Genomic DNA, 25,182 nt, shown 5'->3' on the forward strand with positions numbered 1-25,182 from the left:
GGTTTCACCCCCACAACCCAAAGATGTGCAGGGTAGATAGATGAGACATTGCCCCTTAATTGGGGGGGGGGGGGGGAATTTAGAAAGTTCTAAATTTAGACACACGTCTGCGCTCAGCCCTTCCCCTCCCTTCCAGAACATGGTAGGCCCCCCTGGACTCACCTGCCATCCCATCAACCTCCATATTCAACAGATCATCCCCTGCCATTTCCACCCAGCATGATGTCACTACCAAACACATCACCCCCCCCCCCCCCACAGCATTCCAAATGGATCATTCCACTGCTCCCTGCCTGCCATCCCCGACATTCCCTCCCTGTCCTTCAACACCTTTCCATGCAAGCTCAGGAAATGAAACACCTCCCCTCTTACCTCCTCCCTTCTCACCATCCAACACCGTCCAATGTTTCTTCCAAGTGAAACCCCAATTTAATTAGCACCAGGTTCCATTGAGTACACTGTATTCACTGCTCGCAATGCACTGGCTGCTTCGCAGAACACCCCTGGTTCAATCTTCAAGCTGAGTTTCCAATCGTTTTAATTCTCCACCTTGCTCCGATTCTGACCTTTCTGTCCCTGCCCTGCGCCACTCTTCCAATGAAACTCAGTGCAAACTCGGGGACCAGTGCCTCTTTTTCCAACCAGCCACTTTACAGCCTTATGGGTTCATCGATTTTAGACCATAACCTCTGCCCTCATTTCCTTTGTTTCTTTTGCTTTCAGCTAATCAGGACCCTGCCATTCACACCTCCTTGAGGCACATCTTTTATTTCTTTATTTGTCCCTTTCATAGAATCCCTACTGTGCAGAAGGACGTCATTCAGCCCATCGAACCTGTACCAACCCGCTGAAAGAGCGCCCTGCCTTTTTCAAACATAGAGCATAGACAAATACAGCACAGAACAGGCCCTTCGGCCCACAATGTTGTGCCAAACGTTTGTCCTAGATTAAGAACAAATAAATCTACACCCCATCATTCTACCGTAATCCATGTACCTATCCAATCGCCGCTTGAAGGTCCCTAATGTTTCCGACTCAACTACTTCCACAAGCAGTGCATTCCATGCCCCCACTACTCTCTGGGTAAAGAACCTACCTCTGACATCCCCCCTATATCTTCCACCATTCACCTTAAATCTATGTCCTCTTGTAATGGTTTGTTCCACCTGGGGAAAAAGTCTCTGACTGTCTACTCTATCTATTCCCCTGATCATCTTATAAACCTCTATCAAGTCGCCCCTCATCCTTCTCCATTCTAATGAGAAAAGGCCTAGCACCCTCAACCTTTCCTCGTAAGACCTACTCTCCATTCCAGGCAACATCCTGGCAAATCTCCTTTGCACCTTTTCCAAAGCTTCCACATCCTTCCTAAAATGAGGTGACCAGAACTGCACACAGTACTCCAAATGTGGCCTTACCAAGGTTTTGTACAGCTGCATCATCACCTCACGGCTCTTAAATTCAATCCCTCTGCTAATGAACACTAGCACACCATAGGCCTTCTTCACAGCTCTATCCACTTGAGTGGCAACTTTCAAAGATCTATGAACATAGACCCCAAGATCTCTCTGCTCTTCCACATTGCCAAGAACCCTACCGTTAACCCTGTATTCCGCATTCATATTTTTCCTTCCAAAATGGACAACCTCACACTTTTCAGGGTTAAACTCCATCTGCCACTTTTCAGCCCAGCTCTGCATCCTATCTATGTCTCTTTGCAGCCGACAACAGCCCTCCTCACAATCCACAACTCCACCAACCTTTGTATCGTCTGCAAGTTTACTGACCCACCCTTCAACTCCCTCATCCAAGTCATTAATGAAAATCACAAACAGCAGAGGACCCAGAACTGATCCCTGTGGTACGCCACTGGTGACTGGGCTCCAAGCTGAATATTTGCCATCCATCACCACTCTCTTTCTTCTATCGGTTAGCCAGTTCGTTATCCAACTGGCCAAATTTCCCACTATCCCATGCCTCCTTACTTTCAGCATAAGCTTACCATGGGAAACCTTATCAAATGCCTTACTAGAATCCATGTACACCACATCCACTGCTTTACCTTCATCCACATGCTTGGTCACTTCCTCAAAGAATTCAATAAGACTTGTGAGGCAAGACCTACCCCTCACAAATCCATGCTGATTATACCTAATCAAGCAGTGTCTTTCCAGATGCTCAGAAATCCTATCCCTCAGTACCCTTTCCATTATTTTGCCTACCACCAAAGTAAGACTAACTGGCCTGTAATTCCCAAGGTTATCCCTATCCCTTTTTTGAACAGGGGCACAACATTCACCACTCTCCAATCCTCTGGTACCACCCCTGTTGACAGCGAGGACGAAAAGATCATTGCCAACGGCTCTGCAATTTCATCTCTTGCTTCCCATAGAATCCTTGGATATATCCCATCAGGCCTGGGGGACTTGTCTATCCTCAGGTTTTTCAAAATGCCCAACACATCTTCCTTCCTAACAAGTATCTCCCCGAGTTTACCAGTCTGTTTCACACTGTCCTCTCCAACAATATGGCCCCTCTCATTCGTAAATACTGAAGAGAAATACTCGTTCAAGACCTCTCCTATCTCTTCAGACTCAATACACAATCTCCCGCTACTGTACTTGATCGGACCTACCCTCGCTCTAGTCATTCTCATATTTCTCACACATGTGTAAAAGGCTTTGGGGTTTTCCTTGATTCTACCGGCCAAAGATTTTTCATGCCCTCTCTTGGCTTTCCTAATTCCTTTCTTCAGTTCCCCCCTGGCCATCTTGTGTCCCTCCAGCACCCTGTCTGAACCGTGTTTCCTCAGCCTTACATAAGTAGCCTTCTTCCTCTTAACAAGACATTCAACCTCTCTTGTCAACCATGGTTCCCATACTCGACCATCTCTTCCCTGCCTGACAGGGACATACATATCAAGGACACGTAGTATCTGTTCCTTGAACAAGTTCCACATTTCAATTGCGTCCTTCCCTGACAGCCAACTTATGCACTTCAGTTCTTGTCTGACAGCATCGTATTTACCCTTCCTCCAATTGTAAACCTTGCCCTGTTGCACGCACCTATCCCTCTCCATTACTAAAATGAAAGTCACAGAACTGTGGTCAGTATCTCCAAAATGCTCCCCCACTAACAAATCTATCACTTGCCCTGGTTCATTACCAAGTACCAAATCCAATATGGCGTCCCCTCTGGTTGGACAATCTACATACTGCGTTAGAAAAGCTTCCTGGACACACTGCACAAACACCACCCCATCCAAACTATTTGATCTTGATGCATGATGACAAAGACTTGAGTTGGATACAACTGAGGCTTTATTGCTCTAAGATGTGTGGCCTCCCACAGCAGCTGGCAAAATGGCTGCAGCATGGAGGACACGCATATACCAATGTACCTGTAGTACAGGTCCTACCATACATCCTCTAATAGAGGTGCAACAGTGGTTTACCACATTCACCCCCTGTTAAAATTGATTCCAACGGGGTGGTGGAGAACTATATACAGCAAATGGTTTTTACATTTGCAATATTCGATAGAGAAAAAAGAAGTGTCTTTTGAAGTCCAGTGGACCTGTTAGAGGTTTAACCGGTCTGGGGCCTTGATGTGCCGCTGGGAGCGACGTAGTGGTGGCGGTGATGCCGATGCTGGTCTGATGTCCGGAGCCTCCGGGAGTGTGCCGGAATCCTCTTCATCCTCGGGCATGGGCAGGGGGAGGTCGGATGGTCCTGGAAGGGGGGGGGTGGGGGGGGGGGGGGGTGCTGCTGGGTGCGCCAGGGGAGGGGAGGGTGGCACCGGGCTGGAGGGGTGTGTGTGTGTGTGTGTGGAACCTGCTGGTGCCAGGTCCCTGAGGGAGACAGTATCCTGGCAGCAGTCGAGGTATGCCACGTAGGCATACTGGGGGTTTGCATGGAGCAATTGCACCCTCTCCATCAACGGGTCCGCCTTGTGGAGTCGGACGTGCCTACAGAGCAGGACGGGTCCTGGAGCTATGAGCCAAGTCAGGAGCAACACCCTGGATGTGGACATCCTGGAAAAGACGTTCATGGGGTGTATTGTTAGTGGCGGTGCACAGTAGTGACCGAATGGAGTGTAGTGCATCAGGGAGGACCTCCTGCCAGCGGGAGGCCGGGAGTTTCCTGGACTGTAGGGCAAGTTGGACGGCCCTCCATATCGTCCCATCCTCCCTCTCCACCTGCCCGTTTCCCCGGGGGTTGTAGCTTGTCGTTCTGCTGGAGGCGATACCTCTGCTGAGCAGGAACTGACACAGCTCATCACTCATCAATGAGGATCCCCTGTCACTGTGGATGTAGGCGGGGAAACCGAACAGAGCGAAGATCGTGTTGAGGGCTTTGATGACGGTGGCAGACGTCATGTCGGGGCATGAGATGGCGAAGGGGAATCTGGAGTACTCATTGACCATGCTGAGAAAATACGTGTTACGGTCGGTGGAGGGAAGGGGCCCTTTGAAATCCACACTGAGGCGCTCAAAGGGGCGGGAGGCCTTCACCGGGTGCGCACAGTCCGGCCGGTATAAGTGTGGCTTGCACTCCGCACAGACCTGGCAGTCCCTGGTGACTGTCCGTACTTCCTCGATGGAGTAGGGCAGATTGCGGGCCTTTATGAAATGGTACAAACGTGTTACTCCCGGGTGACAAAGGCTGTCGTGCAGGGTCCGGAGTGGGTCTACTTGTGCGCTGGCACATGTACCTCGGGATAGGTCTGAGGGCACGTTGAGCTTGCCAGGGCGATACAAAATCTTGTCATTGTAGGTGGAGAGCTCGATCCTCCACCTCAAGATCTTATCATTTTTGATTTTGCCCCGCTGCGCGTTGTTGAACATGAAGGCTACCGATCATTGGTCAGTGAGGAGAGTGAATCTCCTGCCGGCCAGGTAATGCCTCCAATGCCGCACAGCTTCAACGATAGCTTGGGCCTCTTTTTCGACGATGAATGCCGAATTTCAGAGGCATGAAGGGTGCGGGAAAAGAATGCCACGGGCCTGCCTGTCTGATTGAGGGTGGCGGCTAGGGCGACGTCTGATGCTTCGCTCTCTACTTGAAAGGGCAGTGTCTTGGACTTCCGGTGGCGGCGATGTCCGAGTGAGCCGCACATTCGGTGGGCTCTCACTCCGGCCGGCTGGAACAGCTGTTTCCCCGCGATAGCGGGACTACGGAGGCGGCAGAAAGGCTGCCTGGAACAGAGGAGGAGAGCGGGCTGCAGATGATGTAAGTGTGGGAGGCCAGCAGGTGAGGAAGAAGGAGAGAGAGAGAGAAGGAGGAAGCTGACCTGCAGGGTAAGATGGCGGACCCACGGACCTTCCTTCCTCCAGGACAAAGGGAAAAAGAAAAAGTTTGGAGTTGCTGAGGAGGGACAGCTTGGACCCACTTCAGATGCCCAGGAGGTAAAATTGAAGGAGCTGGGCGAAGGAAAGCGGCAGCGGAGGCGCTGAGGAGCGGGCTGCGGCATATGGAACAGCGAGAGTCCAGAAGGCAGAAGAAGAAGGAGAAAAAGGGACAGAGACAAGGACCGGAAGAAAATTACCTGGGACCTAAGATGGTGGAAACACGGACCCCGGACTCAGCAATCCAGCTGGCGCTGGATAACATGCTCCAGGTAATGAAGTCCAGTTTTGAAGCGCTGAAGCGGGACAGCTTGGACCCAATCCAGAAAGCGGTGGATCAGCTGAACCAGAGGCTGGACGCCCAGGATGTTAAAGTTAAGGAGCTGGGAGAGGCGGTGGAGGAGCAGGCGGATGCACAGACGGTTGCAGCGCTAGAAGTGGACGGCCTGAAAGAGCGGCAGAGAAGACTGCTGGACAGAGTGGAGGAGCTGGAGAATAGAGTCCGCAGGAACAATCTGAGGATGGTCGGCCTCCCGGAGGGGGCTGAGGGAGCTGATGCTGCAGCGTTTGTAGCAGACCTGCTGAAGCAGCTGATGGGGGCCGAAGCCTTTCCGCGACCGCTGGAGCTGGAGGGGGCACACAGAGTGCAGGCAAGGCAGGGGCGGCCGGGCGGACCCCCCCGCCCGATGGTGATTAGGTTCCACAGGTTCGTGGACAAGGAGCGGGTGCTGCAGTGGGCAAAGAGCGCCAGGAGCAGCACGTGGAACAACAGTGTGCTCCGCATCTATCAGGACCTAAGCCAGGAGGTGGCTCGGCGGTGAGCAGCCTTTAAGAATGCCAAGGAGGTGCTGTTCAAGAAGCACGTGAAGTTTGGTCTGCTGTTCCCAGCTCGGCTATGGGTCACGCACCAGGGTCAACACCACTACTTTTCCGAGCCCGAAGAAGCGATGGATTTTGTGAGGGACCTGGGGCTGGTCCCGAAAGGAGGCCCCAAGGACGCGAGTTAGGGCCCGAGGATTTCTGTGGGGAGGAACGCCGAATGTGCCTGGACTGCTGCTCAACGGTTTGCTGGGCCAATGGGGCCAAGTGGAACATTTGAGACTCTTTCCTTTGTTCATGGACATTTATGTGCTTTTTCTCTTTTTTCTATGTTTTTTCCCTTTTTTTTTCTGTTTGGGCTTTTTGTGCAGCTCGCGGAAGACACTGGAGCCGGCTTGCCCCAGTGGGTGGGGAGGAGGGCGGGGAAACAAGGGGAATGGGACAGGAAGGCGCCGGAGTGTTGAGTCACCGGGCTAGCAGATTGGCTAGTCAAGGAAGTCAGATGGGGGGGAAAGCTATAGCCAGTAGATGGCAGGGGTGGGGGTATCGGGAGATGGGGTTAGGGGAGGGGGGGGTTGTTCTGCTGACGGGAGAGGGACTTGAAATAGGCACTGGAAAGGAGGTCGAGGGTGGAGGCAGCTATAGGGCGGGCCAGGAAGGGCGCGATGCACGGGTCAGGGGCCGGCCCGAGAAAGGCTATGGCTGACCGGCGGGGTGGGGGGGGTGGGATGTGCCCCCCGACCAGGCTGATCACCTGGAACGTCAAGGGACTGAATGGGCCGGTTAAGAGGGCGCGGGTGTTCGCGCACTTGCGGGCCCTGAGGGCGGACGTAATTATGTTGCAGGAGACACATCTGAAAGTGTCAGACCAGACCAGGCTAAGGAAGGGCTGGATTAGCCAGGTCTTCCACTCGGACCTGGACTCGAAGTCCAGAGGGGTGGCAATCATGATCAACAAGCGTGTGCAATTTGAGGCAGAGGGCATATCCGCAGACAGGGGGGGCAGATACCTGATGGTACGGGGCAGGCTGGAGGGGAGAAGAGTGGTGCTGGTGAATATATATGCCCCGAACTGGGATGACGTGGACTTCATTAAAAGAGTGCTGGGGAAGATCCCGGACTTGGATTCTCGCAGGCTAATAATGGGAGGGGACTTTAACATGGTCCTTGACCCGACTTTGGATCGGTCGTGTCCCAGAACGGGTAGACTCTCAGCAATGGCAAGGGAGCTGAAAGGGTTTATGGAGCAAATGGGGGCAGTGGACCCCTGGAGGGAGGGACAGCCAACAGGAAGGGGCTACTCGTTTTACTCGCACGTCCACAAAGTATATTCCAGGATAGATTTCTTTGTGCTAAGCAGGGACTGTAGGGGGAGGTAAAGAACACGGAATACTCAGCAATCACCATTTCAGACCATGCCCCGCATTGGGTGGACCTGCAGTTCGGGGGAGCGAGTTATCAACGCCCGCAATGGAGGCTAGATGTGGGACTGCTGTCGGAGGAGGGGATCTGCGAGAGGCTTCGGAAATGTATAAAAAATTACCTGCAGGTGAATGACACTGGGGAGGTCTCAGCGGCGACCGTGGGGGAGGCGCTAAAGGCAGTAGTGCGGGGGGAGCTGATTTCAATTGGGGCCCATAGAGCCAAGGCAGACCGGGCAGAGATGGATAGATTGGTCAGGGAAATGGGCCGGATAGATGAAGAGCACGCGGAGTCCCCGGGGGAGGTTTTACTCAGGGAGAGGCAGAGGCTACAGGCGGAACTGGGGGCACTATCCACGAGCAGGGCCGTGGAACAGCTTAGGAAGGCGAGGGGAGTGGTGTACAAGTATGGGGAAAAGGCTAGCAGACTGTTAGCGCAGCAACTTAGGAGGAGGGAGGCGGCCAGGGAAATAGGTAGAGTGAGGGACGAGGGGGGGCACAAAGTGGAGGATCCGGCAGAATTGAATAGGGTATTCCGGGACTTCTATCGTAAGCTGTATACTTCGGAGCCGCCAGAAGAACCGGAGGGGATGAAAAGGTTTCTGGATGGGTTAACATTCCCAACAGTTGGGGGGGGGGCGAGTGGAAGAGCTGGGGGCCCCGATTAGAGTAGAGGAGGTATTGGGGGGCCTAAAGGCCATGCAGTCGGGGAAGTCCCCGGGGCCGGATGGATACCCAGTAGAGTTTTATAGGAAGTTCTCGGAGCTGGTGGGCCCGGTCTTGGCGAGGGTTTTCAATGAGGCAAGGGACAGAGGGACCCTGCCGCCGACGATGTCTCAAGCCACCATATCTCTGATATTAAAGCGGGGTAAAGACCCGGAGGTGTGCGGGTCCTACAGGCCAATCTCCCTGATTAATGTAGATGCCAAGCTCCTGGCAAAGGTACTGGCGGGTAGAATGGAGGACTGTGTACCGGAGGTGATTGGGGAGGATCAAACGGGGTTCGTGAAAGGTAGGCAGCTGGCGGCCAATCTGAGGAGATTGCTCAATGTGATAATGATGCCCCCGGCGGGTAGAGAGGTGGAGGTAGTGGTGGCTATGGACGCCGAGAAGGCCTTTGACCGGGTGGAGTGGGAATATCTATGGGAGGTGCTCGGACGGTTTGGGTTCGGGGAGGGATTGGTGGATTGGATCAAATTATTATATCAGGCCCCGAGGGCCAGCGTCAGGACCAACAGGGAAGTGTCGGAGTACTTTAGGTTGTACCGAGGGACCAGGCAGGGCTGCCCGCTCTCCCCGCTGCTGTTTGCGCTGGCCATAGAGCCGCTGGCGATTGCGCTGAGAGCCGCAGAGGGTTGGAAGGGGATGGTGAGGGGCGGGGTTGAACATAGGGTTTCTCTTTATGCAGACGACCTGCTCCTGTACGTGTCGGACCCAGTGGCCGGGATGGGAACTATACTGGGAATGCTGAGGGAGTTTGGCCAGTTCTCAGGATACAAATTAAATACGGTCAAGAGTGAAATGTTTGTGGTACAGGCAAGGGGCCAGGAGAACAGATTGAGAGGGCTACCGTTTAGGTTAGTTGAGGAAAATTTCCGGTATTTGGGAATCCAGGTGGCACGAGACTGGGGCAGGCTGCATAAGTTAAATTTGGCCAGGGTGGTGGAGCAAATGAAGGGAGAGTTTCGGAGATGGGATGCACTCCCGCTGTCGCTGGCAGGGAGGGTGCAGACTGTAAAGATGACAATCCTCCCTCGATTTTTGTTTATTTTTCAGTGCCTCCCGATCTTTATCCCACAGTCCTTCTTCAAAAGAGTTAACGGGCTGATCATGAGCTTTGTCTGGGCGGGGAAGTCTCCGCGGGTGAAGAAGGCAATGTTGGAGAGGAACCGTAGCGAGGGGGGGCTGGCGTTGCCGAGTCTGGTCAATTATTACTGGGCGGCCAACATCGCTATGATAAGGAAGTGGATGGTGGGTACGGGGTCTATTTGGGAGCGGGTGGAGGCGGCTTCGTGCAGGGGCTCCAGTTTGGAAGCCCTGGTCACGGCTCCTCTACCGCTGCCGCCGGCCAAGTACACCACCAGCCCGGTAGTGGTGGCGACCCTGCGGATATGGGGCCAGTGGAGGAGGCATGTGGGGGAGATGGGGGCGTCTGTCTGGGCGCCAATCTGCGACAACCATCGGTTTGCCCCCGGCAGTATGGATGGGGGGTTCCGAGTATGGCGGCGAGCAGGGGCGGGAAGGGTGGGTGATATGTTCCTGGAAGGGAGCTTCGCGAGTTTGAGGAGCTTGGAGGAGAAATTTGGGTTGGTAAGGGGAAATGATTTTAGATACCTACAGCTGCGGGACTTTGTTCGTAGACAGGTCCCATCTTTCCCGCGCCTCCCGCCAATGGGGATCCTAGACAGAATAGTCTCTGGGAGGGACGAAGGGGAGGGTAGAGTCTCGGGTATTTATAAGGTGCTCATGAGGGAGGAAGGGTCCCAGACAGAGGAACTGAAACTTAAATGGGAGGATGAGCTAGGCGGGGAAATGGAGGAAGGGCTGTGGGCAGAGGCCCTGAGTAGGGTAAACTCGACCGCGACATGTGCAAGGCTCGGGCTGATCCAATTTAAGGTTGTTCACCGGGCCCATATGACGGTGGCTCGGATGAGCAAATTTTTCGGGATAGAGGACAAATGCGCTAGGTGCGCGGGAGGACCAGCGAACCATGTGCACATGTTTTGGGCATGCCCCGAGCTGAGGGGGTACTGGGAGGGATTTGCGGGGGTCATGTCCCAGGTGCTAAAAACAAGGGTGGTGATGAGTCCAGGGGTGGCAATTTTTGGGGTTTCGGAAGACCCGGGCGTCCAGGGGGAGAAAGCGGCCGATGTGCTGGCCTTTGCTTCCCTGATAGCCCGGCGACGAATATTATTGGCGTGGAGGGACTCAAAGCCCCCGAAGACTGAGTGGTGGCTTGCGGACATGTCAAGTTTCCTGGGGATGGAAAAAATTAAGTTCGCCTTGAGGGGATCTGTGCAGGGGTTCACCCAGAGGTGGCAACCATTTATTGACTTCTTTGCGGGAGAGTGAGCGTCAGCAGGGGGGTGGGGGGAGGGGGGGGGGTAGAGTAGAGTAGGAGGGAAAATATGGCGGGTAGTACGGGTGGGAGGGGAGCGGGCTTGTGCAATACGGTACGATGGAAGTATTGAAAGTACGTGGATGTTTGCACATTTTTGCCTTTTTTTGCTTCCTTTCTGATGATGTCTGTAACTGTTTATAAAGCCAAAAACTACCTCAATAAAATTGTTTATTAAAAAAAAAAGAAAGGGCAGTGTCTTGTCTACTGCGTGCATCCCGGCCTTGGCGATATCGGCTCTGATACGGACGAAGGCCTGTTGTGCCTCGGCCGTCAGGGGAAAATGGGTTGACTGTATGAGTGGCCGGGCCTTGTCCGCATAGTTTGGGACCCACTGAGCGTAGTACGAAAAGAACCGCAGGCAGCGTTTGAGGGCCTTGGGGCAGTGAGGGAGGGGAAGCTCCATGAGGGGGCGCATGCGGTCGGGATCAGGCCTCAGAACTCCGTTCTGGACCACATAGCCGAGGGTGGCTAAGCGGGTCGTGCTAAACACGCACTTCTCCTTGTTATAGGTGAGGTTTAGGAGAGCGGCGGTGTGGAGAAATTTGGCAAGGTTGGCATCGTGGTCCTGCTGATCGTGGCCGCAGATGGTGACGTTGTCTAGGTACAGAAAGGTGGCCCGCAAACCGTACCGGTCAACCGTTCGGTCCATCTCCGTTTTGAAGACCGAGACCCCATTGGTGACACCGAAAGGAACCCTGAGGAAGTGATAGAGGCGGCCGTCTGCCTTGAAGGCAGTGTATGGACGGTCCGATTTACGAATGGGGAGCTGGTGGTAGGCGGATTTGAGGTCTACCATTGAGAAGACCCGGTACTGTGCAATCTGATTGACCATATCAGAGAAGCGCGGGAAGGGGTACGCGTCGAGCTGCCGATTGATGGTCTGGCTGTAGTCCACAACCATTCTGTGTTTCGCCCCAGTTTTAACTACTACCACCTGGGCTCTCCAGGGGCTGTTGCTGGCCCCGATGCTGCCTTCCCGAAGCAGCTGCTGGACATCGGACCTGATGAAGGTCCTGTCCTGGGTGCTGTACCGTCTGCTCCTGGTGGCGACGGGTTTGCAATCCAGGGTTAGATTTGCAAAGAGGGAAGGCTGATCGACCTTTAGGGTTGCGAGGCCGCACACAGTAAGGGGTAATAGGGGCCCGCCGAATTTCAGGGTTAGGCTCTGGAGGTTGCACTGGAAGTCCAGGCTGAGTAGTAGGGCAGCGCAGAGGTTAGGGAGGACGCAGAGGCGGAAGCTGCTGAATTCTACGCCCTGGACCATGAGTGTGACCGTACAGAGAACCCCAGATCGCCACGGAATGGGATCCGGAGGCCAGGGAGATTCTTTGGTTGGCAGGGTGTACCACGAGGGAGCAGCGCCTTACTGTATCCGGGTGGATGAAGCTTTCGGTGCTCCCAGAGCCCAGCAGGCAAGAGGTTACATGTCCGTTGATTTTCACGCTGGTCGATGTGGTGGCCAGGTTGTGCGGATGAGACTGGTCGATGGTCACTGAGGTGAGTCATGGTCGGTCGTCACTGGTGTCGGATGATGGGGAGCCCGGGGGGCACAGGTCCTGGAACGCTGGCGGTGCCCATGTGCCATGGGGGGAGACAAGATGGTGGCGCCTGAAGATCTTGAAGAGGACAAAATGGCGGCGCCCATGGACTGCACGTGGCGGGGGTTGAACAAGATGGCGCGCCCATGGGCCGCACGTGTTGCTCGGAGGGGAAAATGGCGGCGTCCACTTGCCGCGCGTGGTCTGAGGGGGAGAAGATAGCGGCGCCCACTGGCCGCGCGTGGTCCGGGGAGGTAAAGGTGGGGGCGTCATTGTCCGTAAATGAGGGGGGGTGGGGGCGATAGCGGTGACTCCACGGGCCTGGCACACCGTGACAATGTGCCCCTTCTGGCCGTAAGCCTTACAAAGGGCAGCGCGGGCCGGGCAGCATTGGCGGGGGTGTTTCTGTTGGCCGCAAAAGTAACATCGGGGACTCCCGGGGTTCGCTGGCTGGTGCGTGGCGCAGGCGTATTGGCTGGGTAAGGCCCCCACTGGGGTGGCCGTCTGTGGGGTCCACGATGCGTAGAAGGCGTGGGCCACGCGGCTGGGGGTGTAGGCCTTAATGTTGCACGAGGCGACAGTCATAGAGAGCGCTAGCTTCTCTGTCTCTGCGAGATCGAACGTGGCCCCTTCTAACAGTCGCTGCGTATGAGGTCCGACCCAATCCCCGTAATAAAAGCGTCCCGCATAAGGAGGTTTGAATGTTCCATGGCCGTAACGGCCTGACAGTCACAGTCCAGGACGAGTGGGATTAGGGCCCGCCAAAAGTCTTCTATGGACTCACCAGGGAGTTGAGAGCGAGTGCCGAGTACGTGCCTGGCGAAGACCATGTTCGTCTTCTGAGCGTAATTCTCTTTGAGAAGCGTCATGGCTTCGGCGCAGTTTGACACGTCCTAGATCAGCGGAAAGACGTTGGAACTCAACCTTGAGTACAGGATCTGTATTTTCTGAGCCTCCGAGACAGGGCTGGGCGCTGAGTTGATGTACGCCTTGAAACAAGCTAGCCAGTGCTGAAAGTCCCTTTTGGTGTCACTTGATTGTGGATCCAGCTGCAGGCGATCCGGTTTGATACGGAGGTCCATCTTTTGAAAATCTTAGAGCGATAAATTGATGCACGATCAATTGCACAAAGACTTGAGTTGGATACAACTGAGGCTTTATTGCTCTAAGATGTGTGGCCTCCCACAGCAGCTGGTGAAATGGCTGCAGTATGGAGGACACACATATTTATACTCAGGGACTACCAATGTACCTGTAGTACAGGTCCTACCATACATCACCTAATAGAGGTGCAACAGCGGTTTACCACAGATCTAAAGAGTTTCCACTTAATATCTGGGTTGTTGAAGTCACCCATGACTACTACCCTGTGACTTCTGCACCTTTTCAAAATCTGTTTCCCAATCTGTTCCTCCACATCTCTGCTGCTATTGGGGGGCCTATAGAAAACTCCCAACAAGGTGACTGCTCCTTTCTTATTTCTGACTTCAACCCATACTACCTCAGAAGGCAGATCCTCCTCGAACTGCCTTTCTTCAGCTGTTATACTATCTCTAATTAATAATGCCACCCCGCCCCCCCCCCCCCCCCCCCCCCCCCACCACTTTTACCACCCTCCCTAATTTTATTGAAACATCTATAACCAGGAACCTCCAGCAACCATTTCTGCCCCTCTTCTATCCAAGTTTCCGTGATGGCCACCACATCGTAGTCCCAAGTACCGATCCATGCCTTAAGTTCACCCACCTTATTCCTGATTCTTCTTGCATTGATGTATACACACTTCAACCCATCTCTGTGCCTGCAATTACTCTCCTTTGTCAGTGTTACCTTCCCCACTGCCTCACTACACGCTCTGGTGTCCTGAACATCGGCTAACTTAGGGTCCGATTCCCATTCCCCTGCCAAATTAGATTAAACTCTCCCGAAGAGTACTAGAAAACCTCCCTCCCAGGATATTGGTGCCCCTCTGGTTCGGATGCAACCCGCCCTGCTTTACAGGTCCCACCTTCCCCAGAATGCGCTCCAATTATCCAAATACCTGAAGCCCTCCCTTCTACACCATTCCTGCAGCCACGTGTTCAACTGCACTCTCTCCTTATTCCTAGCCTCGCTATCATGTGACACCGGCAACAAACCAGAGATTAAAACTCTGTCTGTCCTGGCTTTTAACTTCCAGCCTAACTCCCTAAACTCGTTTATTACCTCCACACCCTTTTCTCTACCTATGTCGTTGTTACCAATGTGCACCACGACTTCTGGCTGCTCACCCTCCCCCTTCAGGATCCTGAAATCACGATCCGAGACATCCCTGGCCCTGGCACCTGGGAGGCAACATACCTTCCAGGAGTTTTGCTCGCGACCACAGAATCTCCTATCTATTCCCCTAACCATTGAGTCTCCTATCACTATTGCTTTTCTATTCTCTCCCCTTCCCTTCTGAGCCACAGAGCCAGACTCATGCCAGAGACCTGGCTGCTAGGGCCTTCCCCGGTAGGTTATTCCCCCCCAACAGCATCCAAAACGGTATACTTGTTTTGAAGGGGAACGGCCATGAGGGATCCCTGCACTGTGTGCCTGTTCATTTTCTTTCCCCTGACTGTAACCCAGCTACTCTTGTCCTGTACCTTGTGTGTGGCTACCTCCCTGTGAATCTTCTCTATTACCCCCTCTGCCTCCTGGATGATCTGAAGTTCATCCAGCTCCAGCTCCCTAACACGGTCTCTGAGGAGCTGGAGTTGGGTGCACTTCCCGCAGGTATAGTCAGCGGGGACACCGGTGGTATCCCTCACCACCCACATCCTACAGGGGGAGCATGCAACTGCCCTAGCCTCCATCCCCTTACCTACAGAATACAGCTGCACTGTGGACCAACTGGAACTCCGCCCTCCGACTCTGCTTCCAGTCAGCTGTACTCTCTGTAAACTCTTGGCTACCTTCACGCTCTTTCAGGAAATGTAGGAAATGAAATGTAAGGAGCACCTTACTCCCTCCTCACCTAACTCCTTCAGTCACCAAACTCTCACTATATTACTCAAATGCACCCAAATTCAGCACTCCCTCAGTCACCAAACTCTCACTCTAGCACTCAAATGCACCCAAATTCAGCACTCCCTCAGTCACCAAACTCTCACTATAGGCACTCAAATGCACCCAAATTCAGCACTCCCTCAGTCACCAAACTCTTACTATAGCACTCAAATGCACCCAAATTCAGCACTCAGTGCAAACAAAGTCTGCACTGTAACTAGCTCAGATTAATACTGTGACTCTAGCCTCCGAAAACCGGCCTAATCCAATTAACTAATTAACAAACTCCAGCTGCAAGTAGTTACTAGTAGAACCTTTGTTTAAAACTGATTGAAAATTCACCTTCTTCTCAACCAAACAGCAACTTTTAAGTTAATTAACTAAATAAAAGAGAGACTAGACTTTAGATACAAATAAAAAATAAACCCTTAATATCCTTCAGTCACCAAACTCTCACTATAGCACTCAAATGCACCCAAATTCAGCACCCAATTATTTATTTTTCCAATTAAGGGGCAATTTGACGTGCCCAATCCACCTGCCATGCACATCGTTAGGTTGTGGGGGTGAGACCCATGCAGACACGGGGGGAATGTGCAAACTCCACATGGACAGTGACCCGGGGCCGGGATCGAACCTGGGTCCTTGGCACCGTGATTCAGCAGTGCTAACCACTGTGCCACCGTGCTGCCTGAAAGAATACCCTACCTAGGCCCACTCCCCCACCCTATCCCCCGTAACCCCACCTAAGCTGCACATCTTTACCACTCCCTTGTCCCTTTGGACGTGTACCATGAAATCTTTTGTTGTTTAATCTCTCCCGTCCTCCACCCTGTAATGTTATTTGATTACGCTGATGTTGAATTTTGATATGGTAGTGTTAACAAAGAACATCAAACTTTGTTTTACAACAAAACTATTTATCACTAACACTACTCTAAAGGATTATTATAATGTCTAAGTTTAATACAGTTGGAAATAATGGTCTAACACTAACTTATACTCAGATACTACAGAGCTACTCTAATATGCGACTGCTATCAACTCCTTACAAACACCTTGCCCTGGGTCACGTGCCTGCATACTCACACCATCTACTGGTCGGATGCTAGAACTACAACAGTAAAACATATAACTTACAGTACATATATAGATGGTGATGATCTGCTAATATTATATACAGATGATAGTCTACCTATCATCACACACCCTATCACAGACCTTCCTTTTGTCCTTTCCCCCCACCCACCCCTTGCTTAAAAACCTATTACATTTCTAACTTTTTCCAGTTCTGGTGAGAGGTCAGAGATCTGAAATGTTAATTCTGTTTCTCTCTCCACGGGTGCGGCTAGTCCTGCTGAGCACTGCCAGCCGTTTCTGACTATATTAACCTCTGGTTTGTTTGATTTTTGTAATAGCTGAAAGGCCGACTTTGCTGATGCTGCAAATGCGGAAGGCCCACTTGGCGCGCAGGTAGCTACAGAGCCTGTGAGATCACTGCCAGCAACCCCCTCAGGTGGTCCTTCATGAGGACCTCCCAGGAACTACCTTCATTAAAGACGGTGCAGATCAATCTCAGCTGGAACAAAAAGTTACAACTTGAACTGCAAAGTCTATCCTCGTCTCTAAAAACAAACAAAAAATCACAATTGTCCTGATCAATAAAAGTGTTAATATTCAAGCAGATTTTGCATCAGATCATTATTGCACAGGATTGTGATGGTTCCTGATTTGACTGTTCCGAGATGTGACTGCAAAGCAGAGATTTTCTGATTGAATAGGAGATTGATAGTTATTTTGACACTTGAAATGATCAATGTGCAGCTTTTACGCTGTATCTTTCATCGGGTCAATATACAAGGCAGCTTCCTCAGCTCAAAGTGCAGGAGTAGGGTGAAAATTGGGGCTCAAGCGAAAGGCATGTGACGTGTCAGGACAGGGGCAACGCGCAAGAGGCACCGGGTGGGTGACAAGTGGGAGGGGGACAGCAAACAAGAGGTGGCAGGTGCCTGGGCCAGTGGTAGATAGGGTGGCACAGCATCGGGTGATGGGTGCACAGCAATGGCTTCAGCAGCAGGAAAAGCCATGCATGTGCCAGCGGGCACAGTAGGTGCCATGTGCGGGTCAGGCATTTCAATGTTCTGGAAAAACCTTTGATCTGACTGCACACATCCTCCATCTCCTCTCAACAATGTCATTTCTCTGAATGGTTAAATAACACTGAGAAACAAAGGCTGGGTCTGCAGAGGTCGGTAAAATAATAATAATAATAATGAAAATAATCCAGAGAATGTCACGTGCAGTGAGTACTCAGCAGATAATTCGCTTACTGGGAAAAAATAATCACCATGGTGACAGGTGTCAGGTTGTGATGGCAATACAAATAAGTAATCAGAATTCATAACACAGTTAAAATAAAATACAAAATAATAAAAGGATTGCACAAACGTGAACATTTTAATTTAAAAATATCTGGAAGGAATGCATGTGTCTGTGGGAAGCTTTTCTTTATTGATTACATTTTAAACTGACTTGTGCCTGTTAATTATCTTGGCAATGGCAGGACCTCTTAATACGGACTCAGCCAATAAGTGCTCTTGTGTCTTGTGTTGGATGTGACCCGATTGGATCTGGGTGACATTAACAGGTAAATCTCTACCCACATTTAAAAACTAGCTCAGTTGGCATGCACACTTATCCTCACTGGCTTACATCTGTCTGATCACTGGCTGCATCAGTGAAATGGTTGCCAAATGGCTACTCTAAGTAATTACTCGTCCTTGCAAAGCAATTTCATATTATGGGTATTATGTGTTAAGTATTATGGGGGGGGGGGGGGGGGGTGATGACTCATTCATTTGAAAAGTAGCCCTTCAACCAAAAAAAGTTTGAGAATGATTGGTGGAACTCCACTCCCACCCCAAACCCCCCCCCCCCCCAAAAAAAATCTTTCAGAATCTGGTGCAGTTTCCCACTGTCAAAACTGAAACAAACTCGTGTGCTGTGAACGGCGTTAGATACAAAATCGCGATGGAAGAACTTACTTATTTGCAACTGTTGATGAAATAAGCGGATCTCCCCGAAATTAGCAAAGTAACAACACGTTTCCCCAAATAGAAGAGATCATTTCTAAACCGCTCCAGATGTTCAGTTTGAATGCTCATTGGAGACAGAACTTTTAAATTTTGGAAGGCTTTTAGTTTTGTTTTTGCTAACAGCAGGAACTGGTCCCCGGCTCCTCTCTCTGCCCCCCCCCCCCCCCCCCCCCCCCCACATTCTCCAACTCACCTCAAACAGCTGGGGGATCTGCCTGTTGGACAGGTAGTCCTTCGCCTCGGCTGTGTTCATCGTCGCCTGCAGATGGGTCGCTGCCTTGCCCTCTGTGTGCTGTGTGCTGTTCACCCTTCCCAACCTGACAGCTTCCTCCTCCCTGATGTGCTCTCCCGGCTGTTTCTGCACATCCTTTTATACTACTCCCCTCTCTCCCACAGTCTTCACCGTGTGAGTGAAAGAACCGCCTCTTCAATTCTCTCTCCCTCGCCTTGTGTCAGCTCCTGACCCTGACGCTTTCATGCCGGTTAATAGGTGGGACCGAGCTCCCTTTAAACGAGACACAATGTAAACGTGCCGAGATGGTAGCACGTCAGCAATTCTGCTGATGATATTGGACAAAAGCTCATTTTTAAAAGTCAAAATATGAAATCTTCTTTCACCAATGGTCAACATTGCCCAGGGATATTCAATTACAGATTATTCACAGGATTTGATTGCAGATTAATTACTCCCCCAGTCTGATATTCTGTGTTGACCCAAAATTGTTTTGCACAACAACATGCATTTATATAACTCCTTTAATAGGAACAGGAGCTGACCATTTAGTGCCTGATCTGTGAAGTAACTCCGTGACCCCAAATACCTATGTTAATAAAAGACTGTCAAGCCCAGTTTTAACATGAACAATAACATTGACATTCTTCATGTCTTATGAAGAAAGGTTGAGGGAGTTAGGGCTTTTCTCACTGGAGCGAAGAAGGAAGAGAGGTGACTTGATAGAGGTGTACAAGGTGATGAGAGGCATGGATAGAGTGGATAGCCAGAGACTTTTCCCCAGGGTGGCAATGGCTGTCATCAGTGGACATAATTTTAAGGTGATTGGAGGAAGGTATAGGGGAGATGTCAGATGTCGGTTCTTTACACAGAGAGTGGTGGGTGTGTGGAATGCACTGCCAGCAGAGGTGCTGGAGTCAGAGTCATTGGGGACATTTAAGTGACTCTTGGACAGGCACATGGACAGCAGTAAATTGAAGGGGTGTAGGTTAGGTTGATCTTAGATTAGGATAAATGGTCGGCACAACATTGTGGGCCGAAGGGCATGTACTGTACTGTTCTATGTTCTAATTGAACTACCATCAATTACCATGTGAAATGAAATGAAAATCGCTTATTGTGACGAGTAGGCTTCAATGAAGTTACTGTGAAAAGCCCCTAGTCGCCACATTCTGGCGCCTGTCCGGGGAGGCTGGTACGGGAATCGAACCGTGCTGCTGGCCTGCTTTAAAAGCCAACAATTTAGCCCAGTGAGCTAAACCAGCCCCTGGTTTGTGCGGAACAATATTTCAAATTTCTACCACCTTTTTGTAGAAACCTCTCCTAATTGTATTCCCAAAAGGACTGGTTCTAATTTTTAGACTCTGTCCCCTGGTCTTAGACTTCCTAACCAGAAGAAATAGATTCTCTTTATTGAGGGCAGGGTGGCACAATGGTTAGCGCCGCTGCCTCACGGCTCTGGGGACCCAGGTCCAATTCCGGCCTCAAGTGACTGTGTGGAGTTTGCACATTCTCCCCGTGTCTGCGTGGGTTTCCTCCGGGTGCTCCAGTTTCCTCCCACAGTCCAAAGATGCGGCGGTTAGGTGGATTAGGCTAAATTGCCCCTTAGTGTCCAAAAATATTAAGTGGGGCTACTGGGTTACGGGGATAGGGTGGAGGCATGGGCTTGAGTAGGGTTCTCTTCCAAGGGCCGGTGCAGACCTGATGGGCCAAATGGCCTCCTTCTGCACTGTAAATTCTATGATTCCATGATGATACTAAATTGCCCCTTGGTGTCCAAAAGGTTTGGTGGGGTTACTGGGTGACAGGGATGGGTGGAGGTGTGGGCTTGGGGAGGCTGCTCTTTCCAAGAGTCGGTGCAGACTCGATGGGTCGAATGGCCTCCTTCTGCACTGTACGTTCTATGAACCTACCTGGTCCCCTTGAAAACTTGAATCAAATCTTCTAGATTCCGGGGAATCTAAAACTAGTAATTTACCCCTTGGAGCGCCGGTATCATTTTTGTAGATCTACACTGCATACCGGCCAAGGACAGAAGATCCTTCCAAAGGTGTGGGAGCTCACAGTGCTCACAGTAATACAGTTGGGTTTAAACAGGGCTTCTCATAGCTGAGCGTGACCTCTACCACCCCAATCCCCCCCCCCTTTCATTCTGTTGCTCCAAATAGAAAGGCTAAGACTCCATTAGCCTTTTTTGATTATTCTCCATACCTGACTTTTAATGTTCCGTGGACGCCCAAGTGATGCGACCATCAATTCACTCAAGACACGAGTAGAAGTAAACTGTGGCTTTAATCATAGAATTTTCAGTGCAGAAGGAAGCCATTCGGCCCATCGAGTCTGCACCGGCTCATTGAAAGAGCACCCTACCCAAGGTCAACATCGCCACCCTATCCCCATAACCCAGTAACCCCACCCAACACTAAGGGCAATTTTGGACACTAAGGGCAATTTATCATGGCCAATCCACCTAACCTGCACATCTTTGTGACTGTGGGAGGAAACCGGAGCACCCGGAGGAAACCCACGCACACACGGGGAGGATGTGCAGACTCCGCACAGACAGTGACCCAAGCCGGAATCGAACCTGGGACCCTGGAGCTGTGAAGCGATTGTGCTGTCCACAATGCTACCGTGCTGCCCGGTAATTGACTTACAACTGAGCTGCCTGCGACCAGAAGAACTGAGGGCAGGCTCACAAGACCGCAGCACTTTATACTTCCGGTAGTGGGAGGAGCCATGGGCGGAGCCATGGACAGAGCCAAGGGTGGAGCCCTGTACAAGCTCCTCATTTCCCCCGGTGGGCAGAGCTGCACAACGGCTCACAGATGGAGCCCACAGGGACACAGTAATGCACAGTGTGAACTATACATATTATACATTCGCCACATTCACCCCCTGTTAAGAAAATCAAGTCCGGCGGGGGTGACGTGTCTATAAGTTGAGTCGGTCCAATGCTCGGATCGTCCGCTGGGATTGGTGGAGTACCGGGCTTGCAGCCGCTTCTGATGCTGTGTGCTGATATCCGGTGTGAATCTGAGGGTGGACTCCGGGGGTGGTTCATTCAGAGCTTCGTTCCTGACCGGTGCAACGGGCGAAAGGGGGCGCAGGAAACCTGTAGGCGCGGGGGTGCAGGGCGTGGGGGGTTGGGTGGGGTGTGGTGTGAGGGGTACCTCGGCGGTGGTGGTGGTGGATCCTGCAGGCGCTAGGTCCCAAAGGGAAACGGTGTCCTGTCGGCCATCGGGGTGCTCGATAAAGGCGTAGTGGGGGTTTAAATGTAGTAGTAGTACCCTCTCTACCATGGGTCTGTTTTATGTGCCCGGACGTGCTTCCGGAGGAGAACTGGGCCCGGTGTCCTCAACCAGGATGGAAGCGAGGCCCTCGTGGTAGTGCCCCTAGGGAAAACAAATAATCGCTCGTGAGGAGTCTGATTAGTGGCCGTACACAGGAGGGACCTAATTGCATGGAGCCCGTCAGGGAGGACCTCCTGCCAGCAGGGAGTCGGGAGATTCCTGGACCGGAGGGTCAGTAGGACGGTCTTCCAGACGTCGCGTTCTCCCTCACCACCTGCCCGTTCCCCCTGGGGTTATAGCTGGTAGTCCTGCTCGAGGTGATGCCCTTGTCGAGCAGGTACTGACGCAGCTCGTCGCTCATGAAAGACGAACCCCTGTCGCGGTGGACATAGTTAGGGAAACTGAACAGAGTGAAGACGCTGTGAAGGGTTCTGATGACACTATGGGAGGTCATATCGGGGCATGGGATAGCAAACGGGAAGCGGGAGAATTCGTCTATGAAGTTGAGGAAGTACACATTACGGTTGGTCGAGGGGAGGGGCCCTTTGAAATCGATGCTCAGTCGTTCAAAGGGCCAGGAAGCCTTTACCAGGTGGGCCTTGTCTGGCCTATAGAAGTGCGGTTTGCACTCCGCACAGATCGGGCAGTCCCTGGTGACGGCTTTTACCTCCTCGGTGGAGAAAGGCAGATTTCGGGCCTTGATGTAGTGGGCGAGCCGGGTGACCCCCGGGTGGCAGAGGTAATTGTGGATAGCCTGTAATCGGTCGTCCTGCGCGCTGGCGCATGTGCCGCGGGACAGGGCATCTGGGGGCTCGTTGAGCTTCCCCGGACAGTATATGATATCATAATTATAGGTGGAGAGTTCGATCCTCCACCTCAAGATTTTGTTGTTTTTAACTTTGCCCCGTTGCGAGTTGTCGAACAGGAAGGTAACCGATCTCTGGTCGGTGATGAGGATAAACCTCCTACCTGCGAGGTAGTGCCTCCAGTGACGTACAGCCTCCACAATGGCTTGAGCTTCCTTTTCGACTGAGGAGTGTCGAAGTTCCGAAGCGGAGAGGGTTCGGGAGAAGAAGGCGACTGGTCTCCCTGCCTGGTTCAGAGTGGCTCTGAGGCGTCGCTCTCCACCTGAAAGGGGACGGATTCATCCACCACCCGCATGGCGGCTTTGGCGATGTCCTCCTTAATGCAGTTGAAGGCCTGGCGGGCCTCGGCTGACAGTGGAGAGTGTGGTCTTAAATAGTGGGCGGGCTTTGTCCGCATACTGGGGGACCCACTGGGCGTAATAGGAGAAAAATCCAAGGCACCTCTTGAGGGCCCTGGATCAGTGAGGGAGAGGGAGTTGTAAGAAGGGCGCATACGGTCAGGGTCAGGCCCCAGGACCCCGTTTTCCACGACATAGCCGAGGGTGGCTAGTCTGGTCGTGCGGAAAACACATTTCTCCTTATTGTATGTGAGGTTGAGTTTCTGGGCGGTTTGGAGAAATCGGTGGAAGTTGGCGTCGTGGTCCTGCTGGTCATGGCCGCAGATGGTGACGTTATCCAAGTACGGAAACGTGGCCCGCAGCCTGTACTGGTCCACCATTCGGTCCATTGCTCGTTGGAACACCGAAACCCCGCTCGTGACGCAAAAGGGAACCCGGAGGAAATGGAAGAGGCGGCCATCTGCCTCGAACGCCGTGTAGTGGCGGTCCTCTGGGCGGATTGGGAGCTGGTGGTATGCAGACTTCAGATCCACCGTGGAGAAGATGCGGTACTGGCCGATCTGATTGACCATGTCTGCAATTCTGGGGAGGGGGTACGCATCGAGGTGCGTGAACCGGTTAATGGTTTGGCTATAATCAACCACCATCCGGAACTTTTCCCCGGTCTTGGCGACCACCACCTGAGCTCTCCAGGGGCTATTACTGGCCTCTATGACTCCCTCACGTAGGAGTCGCTGGACTTCGGCTCTGATAAATACCCTGTCCTGCAGGCTAGACTGCCTGCTGCGAGTGGCCACGGGTTTGCAGTTAGCGGTGAGGTTAGCAAAGAATGGAGGGGGGTCAATTTTTAGAGTTGCTAAGCTGCATATAGTGAGAGGGGGCAGGGGTCCGCCGAAGCTGAGTGTGAGGCTCCTAAGGTTACATTGAAAATCGAGCCCGAGTAGGAGAGGGGCGCAGAGATCTGGGAGGACATACAATTGGAAGTTGGAGTAGTTGGCTCCCTGTATCGTTAATGTCGCAACGGTGCGCCCTTGTATTTAAACCGAGTGCGACCCCGAGGTGAGGGAGATAGTTTGCCGTGCAGGGAAGATAGGGAGCGAACAGCGTCTTACCAGGTCTGGATGAACGAAGCTCTCGGTGCTTCCGGAGTCGAAGAGGCACGGTGTCTTGTATCCATTGACTTGGACGGACATCATGGAGCTTCTGAGGTGCTTTGGCCGCGACTGGTCCAAAGTGACTGCGTTGAGTTGCGGGTAGTCAGTGGCTTGGTCAGCGGTGCTGGAGCGGCCCCGTGATGACTGTCCGCGGAGGTCGTAGTCGTCGATATGCATATCGGGTGATGGCCAAGATGGCGGCCCCCATTGATTGCACGCGGCGGGCGGCGAGGAAGATGACGCCCAAGATGGCGATCCCCATGACTCGCACATGGCCGGCCGCGTGGGGGGAGTTTTGCCAAGATGGCGGCCCCCATGAGTTGCACATGTCGTGCGGAGGCGGAGTCGGCAGATACGCTGCCACGTTGCGGGGTCTGCGGGCCTGCGAGTTGGAGGGTCGATTGTTCTGGATAGCGTTAGGGTTTGAGGATTTGGTTTTAGCCAGGCATACCGTTGCAAAGTGTCCTTTTCGTCCGCAGCTGCTGCAGGTCGCGTTGCGGGCCGGGCAGTGCTGCCGTGGGTGTTGGGGCTGACCGCAAAAGTGGCATGATGGCGCTCCGTGGTGGGCGGGCGGCCGTGCGGCGCAGGCCTGGGGCAGTCTCTGGTCGGACGTCCACGATGGGGTCGCGTGGTCAGCTGGGAACGAGTTCAAACTTTGGAACGCGACCTCCAGAGAGGTTGCTAGCATTACTGTGTCCTCCAGGTTCTGGGCCCCTTTTTCGAGGAGACGCTGGCGCACGTAATTGGACCGGACCCCTGCAACATACACATCACGGACGGCGAGTTCCATATGCTGGGAAGCAGTTACATCCTGGAAGTTACATTCCCGTGCCAGAGCTTTTAGGTCGTGCAGGTAGTCTTCTAGCGACTCTGCCGGGTGCTAGCGGCGGGTAGTAAAGATATGCTGCGCGTAAACTTCATTTACAGG

General features: G+C 52.6%; 1 protein-coding gene across 2 annotated transcripts in view; it reads right to left on the bottom strand.

The window, feature by feature from the left end:
• Positions 1-18,923, bottom strand: part of ak5 (adenylate kinase 5) — a 105,844-nt gene extending 86,921 nt beyond the window's left edge. The window contains exon 1 of one of the 2 annotated variants that reach the window (XM_038793757.1): positions 18,565-18,920. In XM_038793757.1, coding sequence (XP_038649685.1) covers positions 18,565-18,624 — 60 coding nt within the window. In that variant the 5' untranslated portion in view covers positions 18,625-18,920. Of the gene's footprint in view, positions 1-18,564 lie in introns of both variants that reach the window. The other variant, XM_038793758.1, reaches the window with a different exon arrangement.
• Positions 18,924-25,182: the final 6,259 nt, after the last annotated feature.

Source organism: Scyliorhinus canicula, chromosome 4 (assembly GCF_902713615.1).
Source record: "Scyliorhinus canicula chromosome 4, sScyCan1.1, whole genome shotgun sequence".
In the NCBI taxonomy this organism is placed as follows: Eukaryota; Metazoa; Chordata; class Chondrichthyes; order Carcharhiniformes; family Scyliorhinidae; genus Scyliorhinus; species Scyliorhinus canicula.